Source organism: Leptonotus elevatus, chromosome 7 (genome assembly GCF_054856555.1).
Source record: "Leptonotus elevatus isolate MCC_2025b chromosome 7, RoL_Lele_1.0, whole genome shotgun sequence".
NCBI lineage: Eukaryota > Metazoa > Chordata > Actinopteri > Syngnathiformes > Syngnathidae > Leptonotus > Leptonotus elevatus.
The window spans coordinates 11,707,879-11,719,000 of record NC_141245.1 but is presented as its reverse complement, the minus strand read 5'-3'; the positions used below and the strand labels follow the sequence as shown (position 1 = coordinate 11,719,000).

General features: G+C 39.1%; 1 protein-coding gene across 1 annotated transcript in view; it reads right to left on the bottom strand.

The window, feature by feature from the left end:
* Nucleotides 1–274: 274 nt before the first annotated feature.
* The window catches only part of LOC147170959 (lissencephaly-1 homolog A-like), a 28,694-nt gene continuing 17,846 nt past the window's right edge, over nucleotides 275–11,122 (bottom strand). The window contains exons 5-11 of the mRNA XM_086080332.1: nucleotides 10,524–10,730; nucleotides 7,400–7,568; nucleotides 6,066–6,168; nucleotides 5,752–5,980; nucleotides 5,034–5,135; nucleotides 4,791–4,947; nucleotides 275–3,007 (exon numbers count right to left, since the gene is read on the bottom strand). Of these exons, the coding sequence (XP_085936458.1) occupies nucleotides 2,934–3,007; nucleotides 4,791–4,947; nucleotides 5,034–5,135; nucleotides 5,752–5,980; nucleotides 6,066–6,168; nucleotides 7,400–7,568; nucleotides 10,524–10,730 (1,041 nt within the window). The 3' untranslated portion in view covers nucleotides 275–2,933. The remainder of the gene's footprint in view (nucleotides 3,008–4,790; nucleotides 4,948–5,033; nucleotides 5,136–5,751; nucleotides 5,981–6,065; nucleotides 6,169–7,399; nucleotides 7,569–10,523; nucleotides 10,731–11,122) is intronic.

The following is an 11,122-nucleotide window of genomic DNA, read 5'->3' as shown; positions in this document are numbered from 1 at the left end:
ATACATTTAATTTTGTGTCGTTTCATTTCAGTTCTTTCGACATTTTATGTTGTATATGTATTTAATTGCGGCCATTATCGTAGCTGTAATAGGGCACTATAGCTTACGTTTTTAATTACTGTCCTATACTGGAGTAGCCATTTTGCACGTTGTCAAAACTAAAATTCAACATTTTAATTAAGCTAGAGAATCAAACAAGCTCTTGCCTCCACCGAGTTATGTCATCAATTTATGTAGTTAAACACATTTTTAAAAAATCACACATTTGCACGAATATGCAGATTTGTTTTTATTATATTGCAAACAATAATGACATCCAGGTATATTGTTAACAGTTTGTAGCGTGAAGAGTGAGACCATAGTGGTGAAAACATCACGAACTCTCAAGAGCTTGTTGTGCAGTCTGAAGCCCTCAATGAAGTTCACACGCATGTTGAGAGGACTGGTTGACTTGAGGCAGAAATGACACACAGACAGCAAAAACTCAGTCAGGCCACTCATAAGCCAGACCAGAAAGCAAAACGATTGTTTGGGAAAGGAGAAACACCTGCATACAACACAAGTAACTCTAATCCATAACTAGTTAGAAAAAGAGCCCCCAGTGTCATATCAATCCTTTATTTTACATCTTTCATTTAAAATCAAAGGAGGAATACGGATAAGGCCCGACACGTCATAGTGTGGCCCTGAGGGTCTGTTTCTAAAGTTGGTCACAATACTGGACCAAATGAGGCTGGTTTCTTGGATAAACCAGATTGTATAGACTTTTCTTTTTTTTGGTATCAGCTTGGAACAATACTCTGCCATCCTAATGCCAAATTCAACTATGTTCCACGATAAAGTCAGGCAGAAGATACCTAGGGGGATAGCTGTAACATTCCCTTGAAGATGAGGTTTCTCCTTTGGATCATCCTGGTCTGACTCAATGTCCTCGAATGTGTGGAAACCACCTTAAGAGAGCGGGGAGGAGGTGTTGGACGGGGAGCCACACTCAAAACAAATCAGTCCATTCTACAACAGAGGAATTGAGTGGTCTAAACATAGTGAGCCATCATTTTCTCAGCACCAGTCATGCCACTGTCTGTTAAGCCACTGTGTGTCTTAAAATGTTTAGACAACTCAGCCTCCGATTGTAGCTAACCATGCAGCAACGCTATATCAACAGGTCACATTTTACACCGCGAGCAGGAGCTTCAGCCGCAGAGCAACACATCCAGTACACACATGAAAATTAAAAAAATGCAGCAAAAAAAGCTAATGAGTTTATTGAAGCAATGGAAATCTTTATTAGCCAAAAGAACTGCAATTGGAAAATTATAGGTTTATGCAATTATGATCATCATTACAGGACCAAAGATTTAGTGGAAAGAGGGCATGTGTGCAAGATGAACGAACCACCACCTTTCTGGTGATACGATATTTCATTTCCTACCGGGGTAAAGGAAAGGTTGGTGGTAATTTTTCTTTTCTAATTCCATTCTATCTGGCGTTCGTCATAGCATAGAAACATGTAAGTGGTCTGTTGGATTTGTCAGTAGAGCTGCTCATATTACAGAGAACATATGAAGCAGACCACTTAGCATGTCCGCCGACATTGACATTTTGTCAACAGTCCAAAACTACCCCCACTTTTACTCAGCTCATCCTTTACCACATTACAAAACTGCCAAATGGCTTAACTAGCTAAATTTACAGTTCATATTTTCACAGAAAACCAATTTAACTTATTTGTATTGAGCTGAACGTGTTTTTCACCCCTCAAATTACGATATCTTTGCACATCCCAAGTATCAAACCCGGAAGCACACATTGACTCGTCGTGCTTTTTCCTTTCCTCTTTTTATAAAAGAAGGTTCATGTTTGTAGTCATTAGAGGCGCCAAGCGACAATTAAGTATCTTTAGTCTATACATCCTTCCTATATTACACAAATACCCTAGGAGGGCAAATTGGCTGGAAATTGAGGGACAAAGGGAAGGTCAGAGGAAACAATCTCCCAAAGGAGACAGCCAGCATCTTTATCAAGTGCTCAAGATTAGAAATTGCGTAATCCCTGATCTCCACTCAGACTTCGACAGACTCCACTTCAGCGGATAGTTCGGCGCTGCTATTCTCAATGGGATGTTTCACCTAAAGCCTAATATTTGTTCATATGCCACCATGACAAGAGTCAAAGCTGCGGTTTATCCCCCCCGAGGTCCAAGGACAACTGTTTGAAACATTGGTATATACAACCATTAAAATATGAGCAAGCTCCACATGAAGAGAAATGGTATGCACACTTGAAAAGTGATGGTATAAAGCTACCGATTACTGTAGTTTAATATCAAAGGCCGACAGACCGTCTCACCAAGTGTGCATTTTCTGCCTGATCGCTCAAAGGTTTTACCAAGCTAGGCAGCATCAGACTAAGACAGCAAAGGAGCGAAAGAAAGAGGGAGCAAAAAAAGTTCTAAATGGGGAAAAAAATAGACAAAAATAATCTTACACATAAAGACACTGTCATTTCTTAAATTATGTTTTTTTTTTTTTGTGCCCTACATCAAAAACATCTGCCTTCCGTTGGTCAGTAAGGCTGCGTGACAGACGGCCAGCCCTGTGTTAAACCTATGGTACTTCTAGACATTATGCAAATTTACAGTATACAAGTTTTGATTACCATGCAAGAATACTTTTTTTGTGTAACATTTAATAGCTTGATCTACATCCAGGAATAATTTACATAGAGGGGCAGAGATTATTAGACCAGATAGCGCAATGGGTAAGTAACCATGGTGGCAGGTGCAGCCGAAGGAGATGAAGATGTGCGGGTGAAGTTTAGCTTAGGTGAGAGGGGTAAGTGGAATGACATGAGGGGGTGGGTGGGGGGTAGACAGGATCCAAGAAGACCATCTGGGTAGTCGGGGGTGCTGGTCCAATCTTTGGAGGTCCTGTTCAGCGGCACTCCCACACTTTTACCGTCTGATCTACACTCCCAGTGACCACATAAGGAGCAGCCTTGTGGAAATCTGAAATGACAAAAGTGAATTACAAGACATTTACATGAAGAGTCATAAAAATGCTAACTTTATGGTCCATTAATAATGCACAGTGCAACACATGAGAAACTCAAGTTCTTTTAAATCATCAAACAGTTGTCAAGCACCAGAAGATCACGTGAAAGGGTGGCCTAAGGGTGCAGCCAGATATGCTAAGGTCCACTGTTTGGCCAACTGAGAATGATTACTTCTGTGTAATTATGTAATATATGTATCTGCCTCACATGCGCCATTCCTGTTCATGTGTCTATTTCCTCTTGGTTCCTGTCAACAATGCAGTGCAGTTGAAGGTGGAAGTAATTGCTTCCTAGCTACATACGTTTCTGCACAGTCACCATACACACACCCGCCAGAGTGTATTTATTTTGCTAAGGGGGAGAACAAGGAGGTGCCTTTAAGGTGAGAAATTTACTTGTGGAAGTGGATGATCCAACCGTCCGTTATTTGGGACACAGCTTAATTTAAGCGGAGATCATCAAGATATATATTGTAGAGGGCTGTCAAATTTAAAGCATTAACTAATTAATTAATTACAATTTTATTTTTGCATTAATCATGTATTAACACAGATTAATCGCACTATTAATTTTGAGCGCAGCTGATCCTTTAGCTGACCGTGGATGGTTACGTTAAAGGTAGCCCATGGTTGTGTTTGAGCAATAAACATAACTACACGCATTAAAGTAAAGTATTTAATAAATGTTTGCGTATGACATTCAGAATATCAATGTCAAACTACCGGGGTCATTTTTCCCCCCTTTTTAAATTATGCACGTAATTAACTGATTGGAAAAAGAGGAGGTTGAGTGTGCAGTGGATAAAAAAAATGTTGAAGACGTCCTCACAACATTAAATGTTGAAATAATTGACACATAAATTGTGCTCTTTAAATTTGGTGGGCAAAAAATGTTGATTAAAAAGCCTTTTTAACTCATTCACTGCCATTGACGGCTATAGACGGAAAAAATTCATAGTTAGTAAAAAAAAAAAATCTACTTTTGTTAGCAAGAGTATGAAAACCTATATTTTTTTTTATTGTACATTTAGAACAGATATAAAATTAGTGATTAATTGTGAGTTAACTCGTGAAGTCATGCGATTAATTACGACAATTTTTAATAATCTAAGTCAGCGATTACATTTTTAATTGTAATTATTTGCATTACTTCAATAGTTAACTCATGATTAATGACACATTTTATATCTGCTCTAAATGTACAATAAAAAAAAAATCTAGGTTTTCATACTCTTGTTAACAAAAGTGGATTTTTTTTTTTTAACTAATAGAAATAGTTCAAATTAATGTTTGACGTCTACAGCCGTCAATGGCAGCGAATGAGTTAAGTGATTAATCAAAATTCTAAGATGTGATTAATCTGATAAAAAAATATAATTGTTAGACAGCTCCAATATTGTGTATATTGATTATAAAAAACTAAAACAAGTTTTGTTGCAAGCATAAGTCGCAATAAAAAAGAAAAAGCTTTGTTGCTCAAGAATTCATTTCATCAATAACTTAAGCAGTTGCTAGTTCTAGGTGGAGAAAAAAAAAAAGTATTGTCAACAAGCTTGCCACAATAATTGGCCGACAAAATCCTCAAGAGAATTAATCAGCCACGATTCACATGGAAAGCCACGGATCCATCAATAGGAAGAAGTGGAAAAGTGAGGCTAACAACACAGTGGTGTCACCCCTCAGGACAAACGCTGAAGATGTAAGAGCAGGGGATAAGAGAACAGGAGGTCTGCTTACCCAAAGAGGTAACAAAGTGTTCGTGGGCACTCAGGGTTTTCATGCAGCGCTTGTTCTTGTAGTCCCAGATCCTTAAGGTCTTGTCATCTGCACAGGTCACAATAAACTTGCCTCCCGGGTGGAAAAGGAGGCCACGCACCCAGTTGTCATGGCCAACCTGTGATACAGAAAAGAAGAACTCACAGATAAAGCAAATTGGTTTTAGGACTAAAAACAAGAAAGGGAAAAATAGATCAACCTCACCAGTGTCATAAGGCACATGCCTATGCTAACATCCCACATCTTGACAGTTTTATCTCTGGAGCCAGACAGCAGGAAAGGGCCTGGTTTGCCACTCTTCTTGCTCTGGTTGGACAAAACAAGAAAAAAAGAAAAACAATTATGTGGGAAATTACTGCAGGATAAATAATTCTTAATTGGTATGCTTTGTGTAGGTTTAGTCTAATAGATGTGCTAAAATAAAACAAATGTATGCAAATTCTATCTAGGTCGTAGGATTCTACCGAACAATTCAAATTAGACCTGTGATTCTCAACTGTTGGGTTGGCACTCAATTCTTGGATGGGTCACATAAAGAAAGTCTAAAGGCACATTTATTGGACCTTCCTTTTATTTGTTCGAACTATAGTACATATTTTCAGAGGCAAAGAACTAAGTCTGATACTGTATCTATTTATTGTACTTTCCAGGGGTAGATGAGTTGACAACCCCCGATTTGGATAACATCCAAAATGTACAGGCTTGTGTGAGCAAAGACTATAATGACTTAAACCGAGCAAATAATACTCTACGTCATCTTACCTGGTGAACCAGCTTTTAAATCAAGAAACAAAGATCAGGCTGTGTAAAAGTGCAGAAGGTTATGCAAATATAAACTCCACACTTGTGCAGTTGGTTAGTCTTTTTTTCATACAAGAATCCAGATTCCCGACTATTGTTTAAGATTCAAGCAGGTCCTAACCTCAGAGCCAGTGGCATCAAGTATGGTGGGAGAAGCGCTCTCTGGCGCCCAGGAGATGCACTCCACCACATGCTCATGCTCCCGCAGTTCAGCTTTGCACTCTTTGTTGGCAACAACCCACACGCGCACCGTCTGATCATTGGAGCAGCTGGCAATCAAAGTGCCGTCCTGGTTGGGTCGCACCATGCGGACCCACTCCCTGTGGCCAGTGAAGGTCTTCACACAATAACTGGTTGGCAAAAATATAGACAGATGAATTATCACCCAGTAAATATGACCAATGAGAATAAATATTCCAAATTCAAAGACCATACCCAGTTGCCACCTCCCACATCTTCATTGTTTTGTCCCTTGAGGCAGAAATGATGTGATCTCCATTGGGCATAATGGCTACAGATGATACATTGTGGTCATGTCCTGAAAGAAAGATGGTGGAATGGGATTCAGTCAGAGATTGTGAAAGGGTGAAATCAGGTTCAGACGTTTGTAATTTAAAGTCCCCAGCCAACTAAAGGTCAAAATTAACGAGGGATTGTTTTGGGGGTATGACGAGTTATCTACTTCAAGGGTTGGCCTCGTGTTTTTTTCAGTAAATGAAAAAGCATGAGGGTTTGAGAAGGGTGAATTGAAAGTGAATTAAGATGTGGCTTAAGGTGTAATAGAGGGGGAAACGGTGAAGCCTCAATTTAAACAAAAGTTCCAAGTAGTTATCTCGTCAGACAGTGCTTGAGGGAGTGTGAGAGTAGCTTACATCCCCCTCCAAAATATGAGTGAAAAGTGCTGCTCAGGCAAAAAAAATGCAGCGTTGCATTTACTTACTCAAATCGCCATATTAATGTGTGGATCTAATTGAAGTTTTGAAGATGAGCGTAGGATAATTCAGACATGCTGATGTTCGAAGTGTTACTGGTTGATTGGTAAAAAAACAAAGAAACTATAGATCCCTGGTTCAGAGAGGCTTGAACATTGGCATGATGTGTGAATAATTTCCATGCCAAAACTATAGCTGATCATGCACATTAGTTATGACAACACAGAAGGTAACATCAGCAATTTGACATTACGAGAATTTTTTTTTTAATAATTTTTTTTTAAAAAATAAAAGAAAAAGACAAAGAACAAAATCAAATCGAGGGGGAGTATTATACGTGCACAAGTACGTCAGCATTACAAACATTTGTCAAAAAAATAAATAAATGAGCGCAATGATGATGACATGTCAAATCGGTAAAATTACCGAATGAACAATACTGAGCTCTCCAGAAAAAAAGAAGAAAAAAAACATTTGTCATATTGTATAGATGATTACCACCAAGACTCTTCATTTATCAAGCAGTTAAATCAACTTGGAGAGTTTCTAAAACAACTGTTTGCACTTGACAAAGTCTATTGTTTTACAATGAACAAATAAAAACAAACAAAACAAATAAACATTCTATTTATAAGGTCAGTTCTGATTAGATAATTCCAAGCAATCTATACCAAAAATGTAAAAAAAAAAAAAAAATAATAATAATAATATATATATATATATATATATATAAAATTTTGGCACATCTCAAACACTATGAAAAAATTTGAATTTGAACAAACAAACACCTGTTCTATAAACAACAATAAAAAAAAGATGTTCTTTTAGAAAACCTACCATGCATAGTCCTGATGCACTCAAAACCTTGGAAATCCCACAGCTTGATAGTCATGTCTGCAGAGCAGGATGCAAGCAGTTTTCCTGTCTGGTCAAAAGAGATGTCCTGTACGGAATCCGTGTGGCCCTTAAGTGTGCGTTCAAAGTCTCCAGTCTCATAGTCCCACACCTGAAGAGCACATAAATCAACTTAGGCCACACAAATCCACATTACAAGCTCTGCAATGTCGAGAGAAACGGCTTCTATTTACTTCAAATTGAGACCCTTTCCAAACAAGAAGAGCTCCCAAATGTCTAATCAACTGCACCCCTATGCCTATCTCAGCCAAAAGAAAAAATGTTGGGCTCTTGGTCAATTTATTTATTTTTGCTTAGACAAAATCAGTTACAAGCAAGATTCAGATGCACTTGCACTTGAGTGAAGTGAGGAAAAAGGAGCAATAATTAAAAAAATTTTTTTTTTTAAGTACAGTAATGTCCTCGCATGTGGCCAACGAGTTGTCGATTCTGTATGAACATCTGTTAATGACAAAACAAAATTATACATTTCCATTTAATTAAGCTCAATTACCAATTAATTTCCCTTGGAAAGTTTTGAATTTGGAATATTACCAAAATGTTCTGTTTCCCATGGACATTGAACCAGATTCTCTGAAAATCTGCAGTGCTAATTGCTAAACACAACTAATGAGGGGGAAAAAATAACTGTTTTAGGAAATCACATTAAAAGTTCCAATAAGTTACACAGACTGTGGATTTCTAAAGGTCTCTATTGTCAAGACCTTTCTTAAATACACTGAAGGTTCTAACTAATGTGCGCTAATATGTAGCACACACAGTATTAGTGATCATTGGAGGAAGGGGGATGGATTTAAGGTCAAGAAAGCTGCTCATGTTTGGCTTTCAAGCAGACAGTCACAGAGAGATAAACACTGCTAGACTCATTGCTTTGGGTGGGGATTTTGTCCAGACGGTAATGGGAGACCCCACCGTCACCACCCCAAACGCCAATAGTCCTCCTTACCCCCTCCCTTCCTACAGGGGCTAAATGTGCCAGATGGCTGTGAAGCACAAAATGCACAGTGGGGGCTGTCCTGGAGGAGATCAGCAGAGTTAATGTGTTTGAAGATTCACTTGATCAGCACATTATGCATTTCATCAGCATCGTGGCCAAATAAGCCTTAACAGCAACCTGTAACTCGAAGCTACCAAAGTGAGCATTATCAATTATTATTATTATTTATTTATTTTTTACTACTGATGATGGGTTGGGTGGCACCTTGCATAGTAGCCTTCTCCTTTAATAAACTAAAAAAAGTGTTAAAAATAGTTGCACAGCAGCCTATATATATATTCAGTTTAGTTTTCATACTAAGAAGCCATTTTGGCTTGGGGTACTTGTCAAAACAATCTGAAGCGTGCTAGGTCTACTCAGTTAAAAATTCAACACGGCTGTTCAGAGGTAGCACAAGTAGGACATCGAATAAGTGCAGGCCAGGGCAAAGAGAGGGAGACAGAAGAAAGAAGCCGGAGAGCAAGAGCAGTAGGGTGGAGTAGAATTTAAGATTTGGGCCCAGAGCCGTGCTCTCTGACGGCGGGTGCGTTTGGTGGCGCAGGTGCTGCTTAAGAAGAATAGAAGTGTGGCACAATGCCAAGGGGAGGGGTTGCATTGGGAGCAAATTGTGGTATTGGAAAGGGGAAGATGATGCCAAAACAGGCAGAACCCCTGCTGTGTAGGTGTAGCCAAGGAGAAGATGAACATGTGCCTCATGAATAAAATATATAGAACAAACAGCTTAATAGACTATTGGAATTGTCTAGTGAGGCAAAGTCGCTCCATAGCGAAATGGCAGACGGAGTTTGTACATTGATTCTAGGCACACAAAGATGGCGGTTCTCGTGTAATCTCGGGAGCGCCCATAACAGAGTGCTCCAAAGAAGCAGACTAATGTGAGGACTGCAGCATCACGGAAGAGAAAGTGAAAGAAACAACATTCAATAAATAGTGCATGCAATACAAATTTTGACTGCTTTAAGGAAAATGTATTTTCTCACCATTTTACATGTTTAGAATATTTTGCATTTTGCATTGTAGAATATAAAAGTATGTATGAATCAGGGGTAATCAAATACAAATCTTAACGTATGTAACTTTTGGCACTCTCTAGGCTGCAATTCAGCATTACAACAACAGAACAGAGCGGTTGCTTCAACCAAGTCAGCCAATGCACGGTCAGCCGCTTGTATGTGGTTCTATAAAATTTTTGATTAGGTTTTGAGAAAACTGTATTTGTGATGACGATGTCAGTCAGTCTGACAAGAATACTGAAAAGCCATATGTAGACACAGAGTCATTCCCCATTATTGCTGTGTTTGTGCTTTTGTGTATATTACGTTCGCTTCTTGGGCAGCTAAAACCTGGCAAAGACATTAGTCGTTTCTCAATGTGAAAAATGCACAGTACGGTCTCATGAACTCAGCAAATACGGTCTTCCTGAGGTCAATGAACTTAGCATTTCATCACAGTTACGTGATTAGATTTCAGTTTACAAATGTTGAGTTCTCTCCTCTGCTGTCATATGATCTGTTTTGATAGCACTGCAAAATCTTGGGATATTTTCCCAACCTATGTATCCTTGGTTTAAGACAGCAGACAACAACAACATCCGGCTATTTCATGCGTTCTTGGTTTATGCGTCCTTTCAATTGTAACAGGACTTGGGTGGCGACTGAGGATGTTTCACATCCCAGCCAACGCTCGGCATCAACACAGAAGTCAACCCACCAGTGGTGGGCCACCACACTCAACCAAAGCATGCTAGAAAGAGTGAGGCTTTGCCCTCGCTACAATACTTGGTAAGCCATTAATTTTGCTTGGCGGTGGACAAATCTCGCTTGCTTCCAAACCAGGAAATCCAGCGCGAGTGGGTGACGTCGTTACGCTTGTGTGCATACACTGCTGTGTTCAAGTGCGGCATAGGAAATTGCCAACACTTGTACTCCCACACAGTCACAACTTAGGAAGATGCGGTACAGAACCGAAACAGGGCACAGTTTGATTTGAACACAATAAAACAAAACACATAACATGGAAAAATGTTTAGTGCCTTTCAGCCGCACTAACCTTTATTGTTGCATCCTCTGAAGCAGACACCATCACACTGAAGACTGGGTGGAAGATGACTCTAGTCACAGGACTGCGGTGACCACTCAGCGCATACCTTTCTGGAGGGCGTGGGACCCATTCTTTGGGATCTCGCTTTTGACTAACTGGTCCACCCAAGGTGATTTCCTCCTTTGCTTCGTTCAGTTTAGATTCTAGTTCCATAACCTGCCCAGACCAAGTAAGTATGTTATCAGATGGCGATACATTCCTTCCAACAAAATTAAAGAGAAGTTTCAGTATTTTTTAAATGTTGTAGCAATGTCATTTTAGCTTTAGTTAGTGTTCTTAAGACGAGGGCTGAGCCATAATGGAAGAAATAATAATCCTGATTATTTTTGATTTATATTGAAATCGTGATTATTAAAATGACTATTCATACATTTCAAAACTTTGTATTTATTGAACTACCAAAACTGTACTACTCAAAATTACAAATCAAACCAAGTCTATTCATTCCTGCACATTGAACACTATTTTTTTTTTGGTCTTTTACATTTTTATTGTCACAAATCTTGGGACTTCCTAGGCTAACCTGGGACCCGACCTGGAATCGTATT